The 25,783-nt window shown below is 39.2% G+C and overlaps 4 protein-coding genes across 4 annotated transcripts; 2 read left to right on the top strand and 2 right to left on the bottom strand.

Annotated features, from left to right (window-relative positions):
- Positions 1–151: 151 nt before the first annotated feature.
- Positions 152–5,348, bottom strand: LOC311265078 (putative oxidoreductase YteT). The gene is made up of 14 exons (XM_084366404.1): positions 5,245–5,348; positions 4,820–4,928; positions 4,386–4,470; positions 4,215–4,288; positions 4,033–4,092; positions 3,616–3,723; positions 3,342–3,398; positions 3,096–3,226; positions 2,761–2,815; positions 2,427–2,519; positions 2,177–2,311; positions 1,707–1,808; positions 864–1,025; positions 152–593 (listed from the first exon to the last, which is right to left on the bottom strand). The coding sequence occupies exons 1-14, from the start codon at positions 5,256–5,258 to the stop codon at positions 465–467; spliced, it is 1,314 nt and encodes a 437-aa protein (XP_084222530.1). The 5' UTR covers positions 5,259–5,348; the 3' UTR covers positions 152–464.
- A 395-nt stretch (positions 5,349–5,743) lies between these two features.
- LOC311264764 (peptidyl-prolyl cis-trans isomerase H-like) lies at positions 5,744–25,552 on the top strand. Its single transcript, XM_084365863.1, has 8 exons — positions 5,744–5,833; positions 19,200–19,264; positions 19,813–19,836; positions 20,682–20,752; positions 23,185–23,309; positions 23,948–24,035; positions 24,139–24,179; positions 25,234–25,552. Exons 1-8 carry the CDS (start codon positions 5,783–5,785, stop codon positions 25,300–25,302), a joined length of 534 nt encoding a protein of 177 aa, XP_084221989.1. The 5' UTR covers positions 5,744–5,782; the 3' UTR covers positions 25,303–25,552.
- taf10 (TAF10 RNA polymerase II, TATA box binding protein (TBP)-associated factor) lies at positions 6,116–9,750 on the top strand. The gene is made up of 5 exons (XM_084366405.1): positions 6,116–6,496; positions 6,830–6,987; positions 7,958–8,022; positions 9,126–9,240; positions 9,426–9,750. The coding sequence occupies exons 1-5, from the start codon at positions 6,364–6,366 to the stop codon at positions 9,513–9,515; spliced, it is 561 nt and encodes a 186-aa protein (XP_084222531.1). The 5' UTR covers positions 6,116–6,363; the 3' UTR covers positions 9,516–9,750.
- Positions 15,569–16,627, bottom strand: LOC311264705 (putative G-protein coupled receptor 160; the record flags this gene model as incomplete). The annotated part of the gene is made up of 1 exon (XM_084365796.1): positions 15,569–16,627. One exon carries the CDS (start codon positions 16,625–16,627, stop codon positions 15,569–15,571), a length of 1,059 nt encoding a protein of 352 aa, XP_084221922.1.
- Positions 25,553–25,783: the final 231 nt, after the last annotated feature.

The raw sequence follows: 25,783 nt of genomic DNA, 5'->3' as shown, positions 1-25,783 counted from the left end.
ATGGTCAGTATTCATGAATAGCCTGAGATAAACTGCACACACTGACACAGGTGGGAAAAGTCAGATTGTGTGTGGGGTCACATTAATGAGGCACATTCAGAGCAAACTGATTGAAAGACAATTGAAAAAGACAATTGATTCACAACTTTTTAATAGCGAATCAGAGAATATTTTACATGAACATTACTTACTCATACAACAAATTATCAAATTCTTACATAATTTAAAAACTTATGAGGTTCACTTGTTCACTCACTCACTCAGTCTCTCTTTCTCACATGAACACACACACACACACACACGTATTAAAATCCCTGAGCATATAAACTAAAAAAGCAGCATGATCCCACTACAAGATTTGGCCCTCTATTCAACAGTGCAGTTGTGTCTGCATTAATCCAGGTATGATTACAAGGTTTGATCTTTGAAGAAAGATAATTTGTGTTGAATAGTTTGTCAGTCGTCTAGCTGTGGCTAGTGTCACCAGGGTACACCACCCTGCTCTCCAGTCGAGAACGCTCTGCTTCAAAAACCAACAAATGGCTGTGCAGCGTCTCCTCAGGTCCCGAGCGGATCAGGGATGGATCATTGTTCTGCGCTCACAAAAACACAGGAACACACACACGGCTAATCAACATCACAGTCTGTGCTTCTAAATTGTATACATTAACGTAGAGTCAGTGCCTCCCCTACAGGTACAAACATGTAATTACAGTAAATATTCTTTATCTCTACAGATCAACTGTCAATATAAAGGTAAGGATTCAAATCAGAGCTATTGCTTCTGGAGTGGGCCAATGAGAAAAATAAAAGCTCTCCAGGAAACTAGACATGGACAAAATAAAAAATTGATCGACACTCACGGCCACTGCAGAAATAAAGGCATCCATAAGGTAGTAGTCTGCTCCACCATGTCCACTCATGCCAAATTGCTTGGGGGCATTTTTGTCTGCCGTGTGCTTTGTGGCTCTCTCAGTCAGAAAATCGAACACGCGCACCTCATGGCCATTGCATGAAAGCTCCCCCTGTGAAGACACAGTTCAGTATTAAAACACTGCTCAGATGATGCATCAACTCAGAGGCAAAGTCAATATCATTATTACTTTTGTTTGATCACACCATGATAAAAGAGCTTATTTATGTGCTGTGTTTTGTTTTTCTGGCCTTAAAGGCAATATAATAGTTGAGTTGAGCTTAAATGAGTACTACATTTTTCTTGACTGTCATCATATCTAAATAGTAATGATTTTCTTTCTCAAAACTTAAAAGTTTTGTAAACATCAGTTGTTATTTCAAAAATCGTGCTACACTGGATTGATAACATATCAATATCAAGGTACACAACATGGCCAAAAGTAGTCTGTCACACATACTCTGTGTCCTTCAGGTCGGGGCTGTGTTTAATGGTGAGCAACAGACCAAGGCTTCTTCATTAAATGAAAGAGAGCACTTAATGCTGCTGCAGTATATTATTGTCTGTGATGTTGGAATGGGATCTTCAACGACCACATATGGACATAATGTTTGCGTTACCACATACTTAACTATTTTTTATGTTACTCTCCTCTATCAACAATGTATAAATAGTTTTGGTTAGGTAGAATTACTTTGATTTCTGTAAGCTGGTAGTTAATGCATCTTTTCCCTGCTGGCTCCCTTTTGCTGAAGTAATTCTTGTATAGTAAGCATTAGCATTTCTTTCCTACCTTGCTGCCGGAGATGGTTGTTTTTCGCTGGCAGATCTCCTCAGTGAACGCCACCATGGAAAAGGCTGCCGTCACACCTCCTTCAAACTCCATGTTAACAACCTGGGCAAACAGAAGAGAGCGATACATTAAATGTAATGATGACCTTTTTGTTTCTTAAGGAACGTAAATAATGAATCATCAGGGTTTTTTTCTTTTTTCAGTTTAAACATCTTTGAAAATGGCTATAATCTCCTAATTATTTGACAGACACATACAAATACATACAATTTAAATGAGTAAATAACAATACAAATTCTGGAAACAGGAAACAATGTAAATAATAAAAGAGGCAGCGAGAGCAGCAGTAGTGCTCCTGCAGGGATTTGAGTTTAACTTAAGCCGAAACACAACTTGATGGAAAAGAGAGGTGTCACAGAGATTTGAAGCCACGAAGTCATGATTGTGGTTTAAAGCCAGCTTGTTCTAACCTGGTTACTGCAGACATCGTTGTCACACTCGTAGACACAGCGGCCATATGGTCCGTTCCTCAATGCCTCAGTGACTGACTCGATGTCTGGGAACGAGTTCGGACATATGACTGATACAGGCCAGCCGGTGTGACCCTAGCACACAAAAATACACAAAGACAGTACATGTAAAATTATGTATAGCAACAAAAGTATTATGTTCACAGATGGTAAAGAGTAGTAGATGATTTGTGGAAATCATGTGTTAAACCTGTTTCACTCTATCCATGTAGATTTTGCGTGCTGAGTACGGACAGTCTCTTTCTACTGAACAGTCCAGGCAGCGATCTGCAGCACCTGTTGGCTGGCAGAAAACAGGCAATGTCACATGTTAGATTCAGGCTAAAGAATCGCTAGAGATATCTGTTCTTCACTGTCATGGATATGATACGTCTTCATGAGACAAATTCAGTGTGTCACGTAGCATTTATAGAGCTACAATACCAAGGATCCATTTGTAAAACTACAGGACAAAAGACGATCAAATAACAGTTTGTTCATATCTGATTTCTTTATATTAGGAAATCTGTAAACAGACCACACACCTTGTTTATTTTAGTGAAGTGGCTGAGGGATCCAAACGATGACACTTTCACACACCTACCCGTACAAACATTGATGTAAATGATTAATCTCAGGAAAAATAAAATTAACTCACAGAAAACAGGCTTGACAACCTGAAAACACAGAGAGTGGTCGCACAAAACCACCAGGGTAAGGGGTCTAGTTCCTGCTAGCAGTGTTTGGAAAGAGGCATTCAACAAATTAATACACTTATAATACCCAGTTGACCAACTAAAGTTGTTAATGTTAAATGCATCTGATCTCTGGACATCAGACAAACTTGAAGTTAATCACTGACTTCTTTGTATTGGTTTACCTGCGTGCTCCGGCCCAGTGATGTATAAGGTCAATGTCATGACATGACTTGGCTAAAAGAGCAAACGAGCTCTCTGCTTCATTCCTCCAGTTCCCCCGAACAAATGAGTGAGCAAAGTGGTAAAACCCAACCTGGAACAAAGGATGACAAAACTAATGTGTTACAGTTAACCTCGATTAAAAAAAACCGCACACACATGCTGATTAATTATAGAGGTTTAATGAAGAGCCCTGAATGCATTCTTACCGGCTCAAGGTGCTGAATGTGGATCACGTCACCTATGACTCCAGCATCAATCAGCTCCTAGAAAAAGATCCATTGATTTCATTTCAGTGAGAAAATGTATTCAGTGTTCTGTAAGTCAAACTACCAAAAACATGCTGGGCTCTACTTAATAAAACCTCAAAACTTAATTACAGGATTACTTTTTAAGGTAACCAAGTTGACATCTTTAAACCAAAAACTGTAAAACAATGGTCAAAATGTTTCATACAGAGAGTGTGTGACAGAAAGTGTTCACCTTTATCTTGTGGATGACAGGATCATAGCGGAGAACGTGACCCACTGAAAGCATCACACCACTCTGAGTACAAGCCTCCACGATCGCTGTGCAGTCTTCTGCAGTTGTCTGAAGTCAAAGAAGGTTATTTGTTTTGTATGGATATGGATATATACAAAGTACAACAGACAAACACTGGCTCTATAGAGGGCCTTTTACGTTTTTTGGGACCACGATAGGGAAGGGCGAGGGGTGCTCAGATGGTCGCAATCTGCAACCTCACTGTTATATGTCACTAAATTCTACACACTTCACCAGTAAACAAAAACAGAATTGAAAACTATTATTACTAAGTTACAGTGAAAATCAAGCAGTATAATTATTAACATCCATATCAAGATTAGAGCTATGCAGTATATGATGATGGCTAACACTCACTGCCATTGGTTTCTCCAGCAGAACATGGTAGCCTTTCTTCGCAAAAGCCATCGCAGGTTCCTGGGGAACACATAGTAGTTCAATAGACCAATAGTTCAATAGATAATGAGGTGTGTTCACAGAAGACTAAAAACTGAGAGATACACATATATACAGAACGTAAACATATATTGTATGTTTACCTTATGAAGGCGGTCAGGGGTACAAATTAAGACCGCATCGGCAAACTTCTCTCTTTCAACCATACTGTGCCAGTCTAGTTTGAAAAAAAAAAAAAAAGTTTGAAAAAACAAGCATTTAATAGTTTAGCATTTAGATCATTATAAACAATTAAATGTTATTTTTCTGCTCACCTTCAAATATGTTTTCATCTTCAATTTTGTGCTGCTGTTGAAGTTTAGTGCGGGCAAATTTCCTTGGATCTGCTACGCCAACAACCTGAAATGGTGAAGTTGAGTAAATGTGGTGGAAAGTTATTCAGACCATTTATTCAAGTAAACTAGCAACTGACTAGATAAAAGTATTTAATGTGCGTCACTTTTTACCTCGTGGCTACAGACAGCATGGACTTGAGGATCTATTTGAACTGTGACATACTTTGCTTTTCTGTTACACTTTACTTTTCTTTCATGGGTATCTTGTCTTGATCTTATCTTGGGACCTTTGGCTCACAGAGATTTTTTGGTGCCAGAATATGTTTTGATCAATACTGTCAATTCAAGAACATAATCCACAAAAATGACTGGTTGACTACATCAGGCTGTAGTGTAAGGCAACTTCTCCTGACCTTCGCACGCTCAGGGTGGATGGATGCATACTGGGAGTAGATCTCCCCTCGACAGCCAGCTCCCACCACGATGACACGGACAGGGGAAGTCATTTTTGAGTCCTGTGAACTTTAACACAAATCAAAGATTACAGACACAGGTCTAAGGGAATTAAACAGTCATCAGTCAGAGGTGATCCCCTCTACAGTCCCAGTCAGGGAAATCTTACTTTATATAATTATTCACTACATTTACACTCCTCTAGGTACAGATAAATCATCATTTGACTTGGACTAGATGGAACATTTAAACACCCCTTTACAGAACAGAATAAAGACCCCAACAGGGACAATAGGTTGTATGAAGGTAGCTCATTAAAATTTGTGAAATGTGCTTCCGGTAAACAATATTTGTCAGTTTAGGACGTAAGTGTTTGGCTCATTACCTGTTTTGCCCCATACAGCTGTCAAAACAGTCTGTCCCGCTTCCGCCTTGGTCCAATGTCCAGGAACGACTGCACAATAGCCATCTAGTCGGCGAGTAACTACACCAGCAGTGTCTCTCTTCTTCGACCCAAACAGCTGACCGCAAAGCAGTCACAGAGTTATCTAGCGCCCCCTACCGTGTGCACAGCCCTGATGCTGCATTCACTGCTCCTCGTAAAGTCGTTAATTCCTGGTTTGGAACTAGTAACGTGGTTTAAGAGAAATGCACCGTAACATATTACTTAAACGCCTGGGAATTAAAGGTCATACAGGTAACATGATATATAGAAGTCCCAGTCCACGGAACTTGTTATTTTAAAGACAACACCTTTTTCCTTTAAAACGTTTTATCAATTATTTATACTGGTGGGGAGTTCCGGGCATTTACACCTCCTAGGGTTGCAGACAGGTCTATGTCATAAGAAGGTTGCTGAGGTCGTATTCAAGCCATTAAGGTCAAATCAGTCAAATGACAGACAGTGTGATATAAATTAAAGCATGGTGGACCGCGCTACAGATATTGAGAAGTATTTCCAACAGCACCCGAAGGTACCATATTAGCTAGAGTCACTAGCAGTTAGCTGAAATACAAAGAGAAAGGGATAAAGAGGGTTTTAGTAGCGTTACTAAATCCTCATTATTTGTTACTTGCTTGCTGTCTATTGTCTGCTATCTGCTGATACAACTAAACAAAAGAAACCTACAATTCAACAAACAAATAAACTGCGCTACTGTGGGCTATCAAAAGTATCAGTGGAGGGTCCTCGGAAATCTTCGGCTTCTCTCGTCGGAATCGGATCCGAGCCGTACAGCTCGGGTCACATGACGCAGCTAGCTCTGCAGCGTGAGATCAGCGTTCTGCTGCACGGTAGAAACAAACATTTCTGATGCTAACTAGTGCCTGATTCTGTGATTCTGACTTCTCTGAGTCACACAAGTAGCTTTACTCCACAAAACAGTATTTTGTTGAAGACCATCCTTCGAGCTATATAGCGCGGAATCGCACTTTTGGTCATATTTGGTCATTTCTCTGTGCTAGCTAGCAAAGGTTAGCGCGTTAGCTAACAACATTCAACAACATGAATATTGACAACGTTAATCAGTCTGTCACAACTGGAGTGTCATCTACGACGTCTTCAACTTCAAGCAACTGTATCGTAAATGATAATGCAACAACCAACGTCAGCAGCATCCCTTCGGTCACGAGTAATGGTAAGGTTATGCGACTTTTGCTAATGTTATTGTCCAGTGTCCATGTTTTTGTGCTCAGCAGGATAGCTAGCTTTTTATACGTAAGATAGATGATTTGTTTTCCAGTCACAATGTGGATGTAAGTACGGTAAACATTTATAATGCACTATTATGTGTAGATCTGGAATTGTGTGCACCTGTCTGCAAACATGGTTTGGACTTTGCACAACTTGCAATACATATTTCCCTGGAAGAAAAAAACTGATATTTTATTGTGTGTGAAATGTAGCAGATATGTGTACAATTGTGTTTCTTTAATTCAACATGAAGTCATCCCACACCTTTCTATTACAGTTTCAGCCTCTGCTGCCATGGTGACACCATCAGCAGACACATCTGTCTCCAACGGAGTCTATGTTCCTGGTGGCATCACCAATGGAGATGTGAAGCCTGTTGTCTCTACCACACCCTTGGCAGATTTCCTCTTGCAGCTGGAGGAGTACACTCCCACAGTGAGTAAAGTTGCAACATTTATTCGATTAGTTGATCGAAAGAAAATGAATGGCCAACTATTTTTTCATAACTGTCATTCAGTTTTCAAGCAAAATGCCAAACATTTGCTGGTACCAGCTTCTTAAATGTAAGAATGTGCTGCTTTTCTTTGTCATTCATGGTAGTGTTTTTTAAGAGTCTTTGGGTTTGGACTATTGGTTGAGCAAAATATACTTTTTGAAGATGTCACTTTTGGGCTCTGGGAAATTGTGATTGATGAGCATTTTTCACATATTTTTTATTTAATGGACTAAAATAATCAATTAATCATGAAAGTAACCAGCAGATTAATAACTGTAACCAAGTACTGCATTCATAGATAGGGACATGTTGCCAGAAAGACAACACTGCATACATTCAAGTTATTACCAGCTAATTTCTGGTTAATGTTGGAAACATCTGGCAACTTTATCCACTCTGCCAGCCACATTAACTGATCACTCACAAAGTTAAATTGAAATTCAACCAAGAAACAATTTTTATATATCATCCAAAGGGTACAGTGTGTCTGTCTTTGGATTATCCAAGAAATTAACTGAATAATGAGAGCATTAAATCACATTGATATAGAAATACTTTAAATCCAATATTGCCATAAAGCCCTGCTGAATATTTTTTCTTGGTACAAACAATACAGAAAATTGTATGAAAGTTGTTGACATAGTTCTGTTGACATTGATGATAACTTCATATGCTCCTGCCTGTGGTGAAAATCCAATATTGTTATGTTCCAATCACTGTCCGCAGACAATGTCATTGGTTTCTGTCAGTGGTCAGCGGCTGTACCAGTGTTCTTGTTAGAGTTCATCTGGCTGATCATCACTGAATGGCACATACAGTAATACTTTTCTTCACAAATAAGTGTCAGTAGCAGTGATTTTGTAGATCTTGACCACAAGCTGAAGTCCTCTCCTCTTTTTTCTTCTCCAGATTCCTGATGCAGTTACAGGTTATTACCTCAACCGGGCTGGCTTTGAAGCTTCTGATCCAAGAATGTAAGTTCTACAGTGACTGACTCTGTGAAGTATAGGCGACCCTCAAGTCTCAGTGTGAGTGGGTCTGCCTGATACCCCATGGAAGCAAATGACACAAATCACAGTACTGTTATTAGCTGTCCCATTCAGAAGTTAGTCATAACGAGCAACTAACAGGACAGGCACAAAGGGAGTGCTTGAGCAGCTGCAGGTGGAGTGCTTTTGAATGAGGGGCATATTGCAAAGCCCGGGTAAACAAACTATGTGAAAATAGTCAGTTCACCAGTCTACTTAGCTTTTTTGAAAGACTTGTTAGGAGTTTACAGAACTGGGAAACTGAATCTGAGTTGAATGTTTAAATTGTTAATCAAAAACATAAATTATAAGCTCTAGCAGGACATGTAGAGTCTTAAAGGATGTGTGTTTAATCAATAACCTGGGACAAGCTAGAGCCATGCCACTATGTTTGGCAAAGTAAGATGATGAGGTTAATCTATCAGCAACTGAATAATTAAACAAATCATATTATTGCAGTATTGCATCATTACCACATCTGAAAACCTTGTCAATATATTTCCTTATGCTTATAATGATTTGTGGAAAATCTGCATCATGTGCTAAAGCGATTTGAATCAATTGTTTAAATTACTGCTCATGATAACAGCAGTGTTGTCTGAATTTAGTTCAGCTTCAGTCGGGTAATCTATATGATTATGTGGTTTTCTGAATCAGAATTTCTAATAACTTTTTTACAAACTAAGAAAAATTGGTCGCCTTGCCTGTCTAACTTTTATCAAACGGGGATTTAATTTATTTTAAAAACGTCAAGCAGCTGTTCTACTACATATCTGTATGTTGATATACAGTATGAATTAGTACTACTACTACAAATTGTCCATACTGGTGTTCATTGGCTTGTATGACCATAAAGTACATACCCCATTTATTGTCACATCACCTTTTGGATAGCTGCTGTAATGGTTTTGTGGAAATGAAGAGTCAAAATGAGATTGGAGGAACTCTTTGATCAGATCTTAGAGGGAGACAGACAGACATACAGACACAGGCTGGCCGTATACACACAGGGAAAACTACAATAATGATTTTCTTTTTCCTTTCTTTAGAATCCGTCTGATCTCCCTTGCCTCTCAGAAGTTTATCTCAGACATTGCCAATGATGCGCTGCAGTACTGTAAAATGAAGGGCACTGCCTCAGGTAGCTCGAGGAGTAAGACAAAGGTGAGTGTTTCTCACGTTAATGTATTCTTTAAATGTAATGTACCTTCATACAATATTTTGACAATGTCATATGAGAGGAGTGTTTTTAGAAGATGGTACCAGTGGTAGTTGTCAGCTGCCCGTAAGTGCTCAGATTGTTTTATTCCTGATAATTTATAATAATTTTTTTTCTCTTCTTTCTACAGGATAAGAAGTATACTCTGACTATGGAGGACCTGACTCCTGCCCTCACAGAATATGGCATCAATGTCAAGAAACCATATTACTTTACATAAAACTGTCTTTCTTTAAGGCTTTTTGCTTTTGCTAGTTTTATCACCCCGCTGACCCACTAGAGTCTGTTGACACCTTTATTGCTTTCTCTTTTTTTTTTGATCACGGTGTTTTAGTACAGTATTGACACATCTTTGTAGTCTCTTTGCCATTTGTTATTTTTGTGGAGCCACCTTTGCATTACGTAAATTGTAAAATACGTTTTATTGTGAAAATAAAACCCTTACTAAAAACCTTCATGTCTGTGATGTTGCATTTATCTGGAGACAAAACTTTAATCAATATTCTCAGTCATTAAATCACATGTAATGTCAGAAGTGGCCGAAGTGATGCCAATTGCTGCTCAGCAGCATATATACCGATCCCTGGACTGTTATGCCGCTGGTATTCCACCGACACATGACGGTATGTGCCGCTTGAGACTGTTATGCCATTGAAAGACTGTTGGATGGGTACCGTTGACTAATCGATAGCAGAAACTTTGAGCCAAAACATTGCTCCTGATGTGCAGCTGGCACCTTGTGAGGCATCCTCTGCCATCAGAGGGCCCTGCGATGAGCTGGCGACTCATCCAGGGGTGTACCCTGGCCTCCCTTCCTGTGAAAACTGGATTAGGCCCCAGTAGCCCCGCAACCCCCCGAAAGGGGGGACAAAGTGGCAACACCCGTCCAGGAAAAGCAGACAAGAGAATGAGATGAGATGAGACTGTAATCTTGTCTTTTATTGGTTGAATGATTTAGCTCTGGATTGGTGACCAGAATCTCCAAAACACACTGTCAGTTCCCCTCCCTCTCTATTGTACGGAAGCCCTAAAGGGCCATGCATTCATACATTTTCTGTCCTCGGTTTTCCCATGATAACGAATTATTATTATTTCGAGATAAGAGTTATTATCTCGAAATAACAACTGCTGTTTTCTCGAGATAATGGGATAATTTTCTCAAGATCTCGAGATAACGAAACTTTCCCGGGCATCTCCATATCTCAGGCCTATAATATCACAGTCATTATCTTGAGATCTCAAATTAATTATATCGTTATCTCGGGAAAACAAAGTTTCGTTATCTCGAGAAAATTATCCTGTTATCTCGGGAAAACAGCAGTTATTTCGAGATAATAACTCGAGATCTCGAGAAAAATGAAATTAACTCGTTATCACGGGAAAACAGGAAATAAAATGTATGAATGCATGGCCCTTTAGGGCTTCCGTACTATTGCATTTTCACATTTGCATATTTGAACTAACTAGTTGCTGCCTCTTAATGCACAACCCAACCTGCCTCAATGCTACTCTGCACCTCATGTAAATACTGTAAATACCTTATTTAGTTTTTTTTTGTCTATTTTATCTGACCTGTTTTGTGTTTGTGTAACTAACACACCTGAACTGTTGTCCTTGCCTGAGGAAACACTGGAGAGTTTTGCCCTGGTTGATGCAAGGATACTTGGTCGAGTTTTCTCCCAAGTAAACCCAACAACCTGCCTTTTAGATCCAATTCCCACATCACTCTTAAAATCGTTTTATAGATTCAGAGGAACAGTTTTTAAACATCATGAATTGCCCTCTTCAGACGGGTGTCTTTCCCACCGCCTTCAAAACGGTGGTGGTGAAGCCCCTTCTGAAGAAGAGCAATTTAGACCCCAACGTTCTTAATAACTACCGACCTGTATCCAACTTACCGTTTTTGAGTAAAATTTTAGAAAAACTGTTTTTTAACCAAGTTAATGACTTTTTAAACAGAAATAATATCTTAGAGAAACATCGGTCTGGTTTTAGGAGAAACCACAGTACCGAGACAGCACTTTTAAAGATTTTAAACGACATCAGGTGGAATTTAGATAACAAAAAGCTCACAATGTTGGTTTTACTGGATCTAAGTGCCGCTTTTGATACAGTAGACCATCACATTTTATTAAACAGACTCAGACATCTGGTCGGCTTCTCTGGTACTGTTCTTAACTGGTTTTGTTCTTATCTCACAGATCGATGCTTTTATGTAAGTATGGACACATTGGTTCCCCAAGGGTCAATTTTAGGTCCGCTTCTTTTTAATCTTTACATGCTTCCTCTTGGGGACGTCATCAGGAGACACGACATCAGCTTCCATAGTTACGCTGATGATACACAACTGTACATTGCCGTGTCTCCTGATGACACAGGGCAAATTGATGCCCTTTTTAACTGCATTGTTGACATCAAGTCATGGATGGCAGAGAATTTCCTACAGCTCAGCCAGGACAAAACTCAGGTTTTAGTTATAGGTCCTGAAGGCCAGAGAGAGAAACTTTTACCAAAACTACCAGATCTTAAACCAACACAATCAGTAAAAAATCTAGGTGTGATTTTTGATTCTGAGCTGAATTTTATTCCACATATCAAAAATATGACGAAAATAGGTTTTTATCATCTTAAGAACATAGCCAGAGTCCGTCCGTTTCTCTCCCAGGCCAGTACGGAGGTGCTAATGCATGCTTTTATTTCCTGTCGCCTGGATTATTGTAATGCCCTGCTCTCTGGTCTTCCCAAAAAGAGTACTTTAAATCTCCAACTATTACAAAACTCAGCCGCATGTGTGCTGACGAGGACCAGAGGGCGGGGAACATTACACTGGTTTTAGAGTCGCTGCATTGGCTCCCTGTCCGCTTCAGGATCGATTTTAAGGTTCTTTTACTGGTCTTTAAATGTCTTAACGGCCTTGCACCCTCATATTTATCTGACCTGCTTTTACCATATCAACCCTCGCAGACCCTGAGGTCCTCCGGCATCGGCCTTTAACCATACCAAAACCAAGAACAAAAACCCACGGTGAGGCGGCATTTAGCCACTATGGCCCCCACCTGTGGAACAGCCTGCCGGAGAGCCTCAGGTCTGCAGAGACTGTTGATATTTTGAAGGGAAGGTTAAAGACGCACCTTTTTAATCAGGCTTTTAACTAATATTTTAAATTCTTATGTGGTTCTATCTTATTTTATGTTGTTGCTTCTATCTTGTTTTTTAAGACGATTTTAAACTTAAATAATTTTATTTGTTTTATTTATCTTCAGTACTATTTTATTTATTATCTTGCTTATTTTTTTCAAAGGTGGCACTTCCTCAATCCTCAGTGCCATGCCATGTCTCCCTCTTGTCAGTAGTGAGAGTGTGCAGTTATGTGTGTGTGTGTGTGTGTGTGTACGTGTGTGTGTGTGCGTGCGTGTGTGTGTAGTAAGGAGGGTGGGAGGGAGGGGCTTTCTTTGTTATTGTTTTATCTTTTATGTGTAAAGCACTTTGTGCTGCACACCTGTGCATGAAAAGTGCTATATAAATAAAGTTTGATTGATTGATTGATTGATTGATTGACCTGTTTTTGTCTGTGTAACTAACATGCTGACTTGTGTACTTAACGTTCTGACTTGTGTACTTAACGTTCTGACTGTGTAATTAACAGGCTGACTTGCCTTTGTCTCTGTGTACTTAACATACTGACTTGTTTGTGTCTGTGTAGAACTACCTCACGGGCCTTTAATTGCCCCTGGGGGCAATTAAATTGAATTGAATTGAATTGAGTATATAGCATGCATCTACAATACCTGCATCTGTTGTTTTAATGCAACCTTACACACCACTAGCAGATAATGTCCTTTTTTCCAACATTTATGCTGGTCTTCGCTGGACTGGTCTATAAAATCAGAAATGTTATTCTGATTCACTTCCTCCATTGGCTGCTCCTTCTTCTCTTGTTTGGTGATAGTCTTCCTCTGGGGTGTTACAGTGCTCACAGTGGAAAAACTGGAGAAACTTGTTGAGGTACAGAAACCTCACCAAGCCCTTATTTGGGCATGTCATCACAAACCGTAGTTTGAGATTTAAAAAATACTGCATTGAACAATAGCTTGTGTTAGTTGGATCCATTTAGAGCTGCCTAAAATAAGCTACATTCAGTGAACACTGTTAATGTCAGTGAATGTGTGCAGGATTTATTCATTTTTCTGTGGTTGAATGCAGACAGGTTCCCAAGTTGGTTCTAGTGGGTCTCTGGTGGATTTAGTTACTTTTAAGCTTCAGGTATAACCTGTTGTCCAAACAGTTATCCCACCACCTATAAAAGACTTTTGTAGGTCCCTTGTCTAAAACCAGGAGAAGACAACACTTACTAACAATATCAAGACTCAGAGATCTTATATAGTCTCATATCAGCTTTAACAGTATAACATTGATATACTGCTCAGCCCAACTATAGAGATTATTTATCAACAGTATAGTCATTGTTAATACATTTGGCTCAGGTGCTTCATTGGGACTGTAGGTGTGGTCTAATTAGATTTGATTAACAGTGTTGGTAAAATGAGCAAACAAGCACACATATATATATTTAGATTTTGTATCAGATATTGCTAAATGCTGATTGGTGCACAGAAGTAAAGGATGTCACAATAAGCTGATTGAGATAAATGGTCTTTTAATTCAGATTAGCAGCATTAAAAGTAAAAATTGACCACATTTGTCATTATGACAAGGTTGCTGCTTCATCACCAGATGGAGCTTGTCACAGTTGTTATGTAATCGCAGATGTCTAAAATCCCAAGGAATTAAAGGAATACAAAGTTCATAGTTGACCTTGAAAACAGTATTTGAGTAAATAACTTAATCACAAGGTCCCTTAAGGGTGCAATATGTAAGAATTTAGGTTAAAATAACGAGCTAGCCATGGCCCAGAATTTTAGTTAAAATTCTTGCATGAGAATGTGAAGAAATAACAGTTTTGACATTATGATGTCTATGTATTGTGTTTCAGAGATATCTACTGGACTTGGCATGCTAACCAGCTAGCTGCGGCCCATACCAGTCCAAAGTTTCTGTGCTAGCAGTGTAAACACCAGCATATCCCCGATTATCCGAGCTCCCAGTCTAGACTGCTGCCTGCATGGCCAACTAAGCTAATTAGCTAATGGTAGCTACAGTTGGCTGCAGTTATCGATGATTCTGGTGATATGCTGGCCCATATCTGTTTTTAGAATGAATTCAACAGGACGCCAATTCTGACATATTGCACCTTTAAATTGCTGTTCAGGTCCTGAATTTTTACAAATTTTCTTTTTTTGAGAACCACTTTGAAAGTCATGCATCATCATATTATTTCCTTCAAATCTAAAATTATCTTTGTAAATTGCTGTATGACAAACAAATACAAATGAGTGTAGAAAATAGATAATGTACTGTGATTTCTACAGTTTCGCTGCGGCTCTGTGGAGCGGGGGCGTGTCGATCTGATGGTGTTCACAGTCTGACAGCTAAACAGATCCTTTACTTATCAAATAAAAGAGAAATGACCCGCAAAGCAACGTTACAGGACCAAACAACAGTAATGTGGTAACTGGTAGTGCCTTTGGCAACTTATATGAGGAAAGAAAATCCGCAGTTATATGTGGATAAGTGTCTGTCTGTCCTACTGACTCTTGGTCACATTTCTGCCCCCAAAACAGTGTCTGTCCCCAGCAAAAAACTTTAACTCACCATGTGTTTGTCTCCTTCCACTATGTGTTGTTGTAGTTACTGTCTTGAAAAAAACCACTGCAACGATCAGCCCTACCCGACGAGACTTCAGTGAACTTTCCCCCAGAAAACAGCATCCTTCCCCGTGATTAAGAGAGTAAGTCAGCGTCCTGTTTGCTGATGGCGATTATGTAATTACGTAATTTAGAGTGAAAAAATTAACTTTGTCACTTTCCAGGATGTATGATGGGTCAGGATCTAAATCACAACACATGATAACAGCATCCATATGATTATAAACAGTCAGCGGGTACATGTTTAGATTAATAGGTAGACACCGGGGGAAACACTTGAAAAAACCACACAGATGTCAACGTCATGATGTCTACCGCCACGCCTCTTTTGGATCCGCAGCGCTGGCGTGCAATTGACACACTGGTGTGGCTTTATGCCGGAGCTGCTTGGTTCTGTGTGAACAAACAAATGCTGCGGAGATAATGCAGAGTCTCTGGGTAAAAATATATATATAGATAGCTAAAGATACTCGCTCATTTCCATGAAGTCTTTATTTACTTTCTTGCGTCACACATAGAAGAGAGTGGTTCTCTTCTGTTTTGATGGGTTGAACACAGCTATCGGGAGCTGCTGCTGTCCTGTTCCTTTGCTCAAATGCCAGTAAACATGCCACAAGCACACATTTTCTGGTAGATGGTTGTACGGCCCTAGAGTGTTGCTCTTGGCCCAGAACACCACACCCATCAGTAAACTGTTGGTGCACTCTGTCCACAGAACGTTTACAGCGATGAAGGCAGGTACTCCGAAGCCTAAGACCAGAGAGATCACGGATATAAATAGATAAGGCATCCAAAACACACCAAAGCTCAGCGTTAGACTGAGCCACAGAGGCGGTCTTGGCCTGTTGATCTCCTCCAGATGAGTCTCCTGGCTGCTTTTTGTCTCTGTTGTGCTGTTGGTTGAGATGAACAAAAAGTCGCTTTTCGGGTTCTCTCGTTCTTCCCTCGCTTCAGATAACCTGTCTGCCTCATTCTGCCACTTGGGAATACTTGACCAAAAGGGCAGCATGGCACAAATTACTGCTGTGAAAAGCACCAAAGTGAAGAAGGTAATCAGTGGGGACTCCTCTACTTCACACACTAGAGTCTTTACTTGCATCAAATACTGCAGTTCCATCAGCTCAGTGTTGACAGAACAGAAGGAGAAAATGACGGCTACCACCCATATCAGCAATATCAAAAAAATGTTTCTCATGCATTTGTAGAAGGCGCTCTGTTTGCAGAAGTGGGTATCTTCTACACAGTAGTCCAACAAACCAAGGAACATCATAGGCAGCGGCTGTGCGCCATATGTTGCTGAGACATGAGCCAAGAGGAAGCAGGGTGACATGGGAGACCTTTCAGCCCCAAGAAACCACACGGTTGCCAAAGAAAACGCCACCACAGAGTCAGCCAGGACAATGGACAGGCTGCACATGCTCATAAAGGAGCTATACGGCTTCCGGCAGCATAAGAAATAGACTGCTGCGCCCAGTCCCAACTTGAAAAGCATCAGTAACAGATACTTCACAGTGTTGTCTATATGACAGCCAGACTCCACATCACATTGCTCAATAATGATCAGCATTTTGACAGTTTCTGGAGATGACTCAGGCAGCATTTATGTTATTGGAACAGTTCTCAGCTCAGTGTGCAGGTGTGTGTCCAGGAAATGCTGTGAAAGACAGAACAATATTGGTTTAGGAACGTTGGTTATACAAACATTAGACAGCTTTGAAGAAACAAGAAAAAGCATGAAGACGAGTCCACAACCTCCCCTCATGATCAAGTTTGATTTTAAGTAAGACTTGAGCACAAAAAACACAAAAGTAGTTATAGTAGTTATATGAAATGTTACTTTGACGTAGAAATTATCTTATCTCTAAACAAAATCTTGACTTAACTTAAGTGATTTTCTTGCTCGTTATTCACATCAAATCACCGTCAGCCGCAGCAAACTTCACATTGGAGGCATGTCTAATATACCGATGACTCACTCCGTCACTTTGGTTACGAAATATGTTCTATTAAAACATGTTGTCTTCTTACTAAGGTTCTCTCACTAAGTCTTACTTCTTTGTGTTTTGCATATTAGTCGCTTCCATGTCAACACCTTCATCAACCTGAATTTTAGTTCTGCATGATTTGTAGCATTGGTGATGGGTAAAGCAGGTTCAAACACATTCTTTTTAGTCAACAGGTCAAAACAATTAACCCTGTGATGTAACAAAACGTTACCCTAAGGAGTCCATACCTCTGTGCCTGGAGTTGTCCCAGTCCTGTGAGTTTCAGTGGAGATCCAAAAGCTTAACTCTTGCAGTAATGGAAGTTAGAGGCATTTCATGCTTGCAGCAGAACTCTATGAATGTTAAAGGTGAAGTAGTTCCCTATTGGAACTGGCTCTTTCTGTCTCCACCTCCCTACTGTAAAAGCAAAACCTGAAGGGACACACCTTCTGTGTCTTAAGGGAACCCTGCCCTCCTATAAAGCCGAGAGATGATGGCCCCTTGTAATGTCTATTTGCATGTCCTGTAACAGGTAACCCGGCTAGAAACTGAGCATCGACTAACAATGGTATCCCTATACAAATACACTAGAATCACAAGAAAAAACATCAAGTGTTGAATGTTAGGCCTACAATTGCGTCCTAGAAATACTCGCCTTCCTGACTAACAAAAACAACGTCTTTTGATAAAATCTCTAGTTTGTAGAAAAGTTAGCACAGTTCAGGGTGTTTGAGCAGCTTTACTTGGCCTCTTTTAATTAACGTTAATTATGTATGCATTAGCTTAGAGGTACAAGTTAAAAAGCAGTGTCACGATTCCTCAACACTTGAAAAAACATGTACTTTTATATTGCATTATGATGAAATTACAAAAGGGTATTTCCATGCATTTCCCAAATCCTGAAGTTTCTCAATTCAAGTTGTGGATTTTCTTTTTGGTTTTTCAGCTCCGACTGTATATTTAGCAAGACCTGTGTCACTGTAGATGTGACAGAAGTAGATAATTTCTACACAGAACCACAATTTTGTTGCAAGAAAGTAAAAACAAGTGGAGATATGAGTTTTTGAAAATGACAGATACTTGTGAAAATGACTTCCTGTTATAAATTTTATTACTGTAACTATTTAGCAATAACTATTGATGTTGCCAAGTAGCCTAAGAGTCTTCTGGATGTTCAGGACAAGTTTCTAACCAATCCAGTGAAAAAAGCAATTGCTGAGGCAAGAAATGCACATACAACGAATCACAAAGATGCTGAAATTTAGCTCTGAGGGCCAAACTTCATAACTTCAAAAGTGTTTGGAGTACGGCTGTAAGATTTAGAAAGGTCCCATGAATGTAATAGAATTTAATTTGAGAAATCCATGACATGAACTGGGAGGCCCTTGGTGAGTTGGTAAGGAATGACCCAAAAATATGCTCAATAGCTTAGAACTGTTTGTTTTATTTTTTATTTTTGAATATTAACTGCAGGGGACTTAAAGTAGGTGTGGCTGCCATAGTCTGCCTGGCGTTTGTCTGTTAATTGAAGCCCACTGCATTGTGATAAAATCAGCTCAGTGCATTCGACACCTTTTCTTGTCTTCCTTACATTTTTTGTGTGAATTTGAAGGTATGGTATTTAAACGTTACCCTAATTCCAGCCCCAGAAAAAAAAGTGGTTCAACAGGATACATTCGTCAGCATGTAGACACTCCTCCATTAAGATGCAGCTTTTTATTACGGTACATGTTATTATTAAGCTGTCTTACCTGTTGTTTTTCACCTGACACATTCAATCCGTGGTTGTTTGCTCTGTGTCAACACTGAGCTTCTGCATTGGAATTCATTGCCTGTAAATGTACTGTCTAAACAAAGCAAAGATGAGAGATCTAATGGCTGCTGTCAAAACACTCTTTTTTTACACCAGCACACACACAGACTGCGTTCACAAACAGAGATGTAGACACATGGACGTTGTTATACCAGTCGTCACTTGCATTGCCCTCTGGGTTGTGTGGGTGAACAGACACCCACCCTGCCAACGCACAAGAACACACACTGCTCATAGAGGATTTAAAGTGTTTACCCCATCTTTTTTTTTAGGTGTGTATACATTTCTCTCTTAAATGGATTTCTTTTTGTTTTTCAACTGTTTTCTCAACTGCTTTTCAGGATGTCGGACGGATGAAGATGGAGCTGTTTGCTGATGTGGTTCCAAAGACAGCGGAAAATTTCCGGTAAGGAGAGAGATTATTATTGGATCACATGGTCTGCTTTTTAAAAATTTCAGTGAAAAGAGATATCACAGGTAGACCCCAGCTAGGGATGATAAAGAATTAAAGGGATCTCAACCAATTGTGCACATCAAAGTATATTTACAGGTCTTGGGGAGTACTAAGCTACTGCATATGTGAAAAAAGTAGTATAAAGCCTTTTGTGGCTCCAGAGGAAGCTGCATGTAATCAATTGCCTCCACTGATGTCACTCACTGGCTAAGTTGGTTTTAAAAGGAAGTAGAATGCAGAATTAAAAGGCGTTATCTCTGGTTCTGATGTATCAAATTGTGCAATGCTAGAACAAAGCCTGGTGCCTACATTACCCACAATGATAAATTACCTAGGATGCAAAGTACATGCAGCTTCCTCTGCAGCAGCAAAAGGCTTTATACTACTTTTTTCCACTTATGCAGTAGAACTCCCCAATCACAAGTATATATGTTCACATGTATGAAACTATTTCTAAATTTTCACAACAATGCCACTTACAGTTTCGTCATCTCTTACAGGCAGTTCTGCACTGGAGAGTACAGGTAAGGTGATCTTTGATTGTTCACAAACACTTCTTCACCACCCTGCACAGCAAACCTGCCACATCGAACCAGCTTCAGCAGGGAAATAATCACTGTGGGGAGAGTGCAGCAGGATGGAAAGAAAGATGCACCTCCTTGTATCTAAAATAATGAATTAAAGAAAAAAATAATTTAAATGAAGTCAAGATGGGTTTTTTATTTTATTTTTTAAATTCATCTGAAAAAAATGAATATCTGTAAAATTCAAAGGTATACACTACCACTGAAATGTTTGCAATCACCTGCCACTAAAGCTATATTCAGTACAGTCAGATGCTGGGAGGACTACTCTATATTTTAAACTATCTCTACTCGGTCCTCTCACTGCGCCTTCAGGTCAAATGTCCTGCAGATATTTTTTGTCATATGTTGCTAAAAAGTTTTAATGTACACATAAAATGTGCCAAGTCTCAGCCACAAGTGCTCCATGTGAGCCTGATCATACTGAGTCATAACCTGCTGTAAAAAGCACAAAGAAAAAATAAAATGGTCTCATGAGCTGAACTAGAGAACTTAACATAGACGACAATAGATATCCATCTTCTGAACAGGAAGCTGATCGAAGAAATACAAATATATGACGAGGAAGATGAATGCATGACGTAAAGTCACTTTTGCACACAGCTGTTCTGATTAGATTTGTTGTTGCATGTAAACACCAGACCCTATTAATCCCATCCCTACATCCCTGCATGATTGTTTACTGACGGCACATTTACTGTCACCTGTTTTGTAGTACCACACAGGGTGTTTGTTGTCTTTGCTGCTAGCTTCATGTTGTTTCTTCTCACATGACTGTTCAACAGGAAGGATGGTGTTCCTATCGGTTACAAAGGCTGCACATTCCACAGGTACACGACATGGGAACTTGATTCATGTAGCTCACATTACACTCTGATGTTGAAAAGATTTCCTATATTTTTCCGAATGATTTTAACTCAAGTAAAATCCCACACCCTCTGGTAGCTTAAGAGTGGTTATATATGAGGCTTGGGCCGATATTAGATATGATCAAATATCTCTATTTGCTATCATATGTGATATTTTTCACAAAATCAAACAGCTGTATGATTCTTCACCTGAGAGAAACTGCTAGAGTTTAGAGGGAAGGGCACCAGTGAGGAGCAAACTGTTATGTTTGCAATTAATTATTTGCTCTAAAGTTTTAATTTAAAAGTTCTTAATTACATTATCTTATTATTTAAAAGTGTAGTTTGTGTTTCTGCAAAGGGAGAAGTAAATAAATGAACAGCATGTCAACCTCTCAGTCTTTTATTTATTGATACCGGTCATACCACCAGTCAACATAAAATACAAGTAAAACAAAATAAAATACTATAATTTTATATTATGAAAAAAACCCTTACGATAATATCGTCTATCGAGATGTTTGTGTGGGACAATATCGCGGTAAAAGATCTTGGATATTGCCCAAGCCTATTATTTAGTCTGGTTTTCTCCTGAGTATCTACTGTCAACCCTGGCATTCAGACTTTCTGTGCATGTTTTTCTTACTATTTATAGCAGGGACTGGACTGACTGATCAGACTGGATCTGACAGCATTTTGCCAGTCATCCAAACATGTGGGTTTGTTTGTGCAGTTGCAGTTAAATCATTTACAAATGTGCCATCAACACAATCTACTTTCCACGATAAAATAGCCTGTCAACACTGAATAATCTGAATCATGAAACTACATCCTTGAGATTTAGTTTTTTACCACTCATATGCACCATGTACAATACATACATTAAAATGAATTATGTGTTAAAAAACACTCAACAGAGGTAATAGCAACAGGAGCTACAGTTCCTATTCACCTACATTGAAAGTTATCATGTTTTATTGTTTTGTGGAGTGTCATAATTGTCAATGTAATATTTCGTTGGCAGGTTGATCAAAGACTTCCTGATACAAGGAGGCGACTTTGTAATCCACATCTCTTCTGCTGCCTGGTTAGTTTCTTGTCGCAGCTTTAGGGTGACAAAGTAATTCAAGGTTCAGCGTACTGCATCTGTCATTCTTTGCTGTTATATGTTGCATTAAAGCTACAATAAATTGTGGGAACAACACACTCTTTGCACCATAGCAATAAATGTGCTCTATCAGTACCTCCATTTCCTTCACTGACTCAGAGATTTTGATGTCCCCTGGAATATTGCATTAATTATATTACTGGCCTATTATCCATCTCACGTTATGGTCAACAGTCAAACTCAAATATTTAGTCTGGTTAAGATGGCAGTTAGGATTATTGGCAAACTGACACCCGTTACTTTATTGATCCTCTTGATGAAATATTATTTCATCACTCTGTCAGTTAAACTTCTAAATGCGCAACTCCTAGAGTAGAGACAGAAGAGAAAACGCTTCTTTGCTTGTAAGCATGTAAAGTGGGATGTCCTGTTGCTTGTAATTTGTATAGAGATGTGCATATTCTGAGAAGTATGTCATTCAATTTTTCTATACTAAGTTCTAACAGTGTGATCGACTTTGTGACCAATTTGCTCAGTTGTCCCATGTGACAGAGTTTTCCTACGGGAGACAATAAAGTAGCCTCCACTTTATTCTTATGACACAAATATATAAACACAGTATGTTGAGTTTTCTTTTGAAAAGCACATGAAAGCAATAGTGGAAGGAAGAATACTTTATTTATCCCCAAAGGGCAATTCAGTTTCTACAGTGGTTGACACCGTCATAAAAAGCATTCATACGGCATAAATCATACATACATAGACATATTATAATAAATAAAACAGAACACTATTTCATTGCATAAATTCACAGCTCAGTTCTCTGCATTTAGCAGCCAAATAGATGAAGGAACAAATGACTTGGAATACCGGAAGGAAGGAATGAAAAGGATAGGATTATTGCTTTGAGTGGAACAGTGTCAATATATCTGAGTGTGAAAGCAGACAAAGAAAGATTTTTCCTATTAACAGTATGGAGAAAGTAATATTTTTGAAAGCTGGTAAACCTTGTTTTTTTAAATTTTTTCCCACATCTCACAACAAGGTGGGAGGTATCTTCAGTGGTTATGATGTATACCTGTAGTATGTTGCTATGGGAACAAAGTCATCATCTCCAAATCACTTCTGAAACTATCTACCATTTGTTGTCTTCATTAGATTAAATCAGTTTTACCATGATGTTGGACAAACTGCAGTAAAAGTTCAAACTTAGAACCACCATATGTCAGCCTTCTGCCCCCTGGTGGGCATGTGGTCAATTACAGCACGATGAAGCTGATGTATTGCTCTCTCTTTCTCTCTCTCTCTCACTGTCTCTCTCTACTGTGTGAGCCCCATCTTATGTTTTTTGTCTCTTTGTGAAGGGTGATGGAACTGGTATCTGCAGCATCTACGGGGGCCCATTTGCAGATGAAAACTTCAAATACAAGCATTCTGCGCCTGGTCTTCTGTCCATGGTATGTATGTAGATCAATGCTCAGATGTTAGGGGCACTGTTGAATCAGGGAACAGATCTTTGCACTTTGACTTCATCCAAAAGAAGGTGTTTGGCATCATCCTGCAGTCTTTTACTACCTGTGTTATACTCTTTAAAATAATAAGTTAAAGCTGCAGTAAGGCATGCTCATGTTTTGTTAATTCTGGCGGCCTCTGTTGACAAAAAAAGATGGTGAAACAAAATGAACTTGGTTTTAGTTACCAAGCATACCGCTACACTTCAGAGCATCTTCTGTGAGACCCCTCAATTCATCCTCAGCACTCCGCCAGAAAAAATGTTTTTGATTTAATGTCTTATTCAACCTGGATCAGTTTGAATTTGTAGTAAGAGTCACTATAATAACCATACATCTTACCGATGGTCTTGTTTGCTTATGTAGGTCATACAGAGCCATCAGCATTACATTGAGACTGTTTCATAAAGAGCAGTGCCTTGTAGCACGTTTGAATAAGATTTGATTAATCAATTCAAAGTCAGTTGACCCGCCTCTATAGACAGTGGGATTAGACTGATTAATTCAAAGTGTCTTAACTCTAACCAGTACAGACAAACAGATGTCTTACAACATTCTCTGTCATTCCTTTTTGTCTCACTCAGGCAAACAGTGGTCCAGGGACAAATGGTTGTCAGTTCTTCATTACCTGCACTAAATGTGATTTCTTAGATGAAAAGCATGTTGTTTTTGGTGAGTCAATCATCAGTATTACTTGTGCATTCGCATCTATTTAGAGGTCTATTTTAAATTGTTTAGTGTCAGAGTTTAATTGTCTTCTTTACGACTGTTTCAGGAAAAGTGGTTGATGGCTTGCTGGTCATGAGGAAAATTGAGGTAAAATCTCATTATTATATTAATTTATAATAATTATTTCAGGGGCAAGAATGAGTCAATAAAGAAATTTTGGACTGATCTGTAAGGTGACCAAAATACAAAGCAAAACTGAGAGGAGGGAGACCACTAGTAATGGTTAAAACAACACATTTTTAAACTGAAAAGATCTACTCTATTTTGTTCACCTGCCTTAATTATCTCATTCATCTAAAAAAAAATAAAAAAAATAAAACTTAAAACGTACGTATTTATCCTCATGTCTGTGGCGCTACTTATCCAGCCATTGTTTTGGTGTGAGATGCTGAGTTTTGGAGATATCATACACAGAGATGTCTGCCTTCTTTTCAATATAGAGGGACTACATGGATGTGTGCATCTACTCATGGATGGGAGCTTAGCTAACGTTAGATCTCAGCTGAGGAGGATGCCATCACGAGCACAAGCCCTGCATCAATGAGTAGATGCACGTTTCCTTCTCCGCTGTGATTCAGTTGGCAGGTGTAGTTGGGAAGATAATAGTTCCTACATGAAATGGCTCACAACAAGGTCTGTGGATTATCTTGAGTAACTGGGTCAGGATTTCTCTTGTTGGGTTTTTCAAATGTATTTTTTTGTTGTTTTGAGCACCACAAGCTAAGTACCATCTTGTTGCATTATATTCAAGAGAAAGCAAGCATCTCTACAGCCAAAATTCAACAACAAAATCTAGCTGGATAAATGGCACTACAGGTATGAGGGAGTGTGTGTATTTTTGATTTGGGGGAAAACTGTCCCTTTAAATGCTTGTTATACATTTTTAATTGACTTTCCTGATCATTGTCATCTCCAGTGATGTTTCAGACCTCAGACTAAAATATTTCAAAGCTGGAATCCAACCTGTGGCTCAAACCCATTGACAGTTTCAGTAAATTAATCTTGCACTGTGTCATATTTATGTATGTAACAAGTAATAAGAATTTTCTTTTCCTGCAAAAATCACCAGCGATCATTTTAGTTTGCTGCGAGTTTACATGACTGTCTTTTGTTTTAAATTTTTGCTCCTTCCTCCCGACAGAACATTGTTACAGGACCCAACAACAAGCCCAAGCTTGCCGTCGTCATCACACATTGTGGAGAGATGTGATCCAGCTTGCTCACACACCTCTGTATACCTGAAGTAGTGTCTCACAGTGACCTGATGGTCCTTAACAAACAGCGACCTGCATGTATCTTCCTGTACAGATGCAGAGTCCAATAATGCACATTGGAGGACATTGTAAAGTTCAGCAGTGCATCATTTTGGCCAAATAATATTTTTCACATTTTGGTACCAACAGGATGTACTTATTATATAGGTTTAAAGCAAATGTTGTCAAACTTAATGTACATACAGATTTGTGGCCGCCGTGTACCTCCAGGCCGATGTTTTGCCCTGCCTCGCCTGCCTTACATATCAAGAGCTGGTATGATAAATGTGCACAATCTTATTCAAATGTGTTTGATGTGATGCATTGACATTATTGTTTGCATGTACTAAATGGCAGGAAATCTTTTTTAAAATTTTGATTCCTGTGACAATGCAGACTCTTAGAAATATCAAAGAGGCTGGACAAACTCCACTCCCT

This window comes from Pagrus pagrus, assembly GCF_965226575.1.
Source record: "Pagrus pagrus genome assembly, chromosome: 11".
NCBI lineage: Eukaryota > Metazoa > Chordata > Actinopteri > Spariformes > Sparidae > Pagrus > Pagrus pagrus.
The sequence above is the reverse complement of the archived record's forward strand: the minus strand, read 5'-3'. Positions and strand labels throughout refer to the sequence as shown.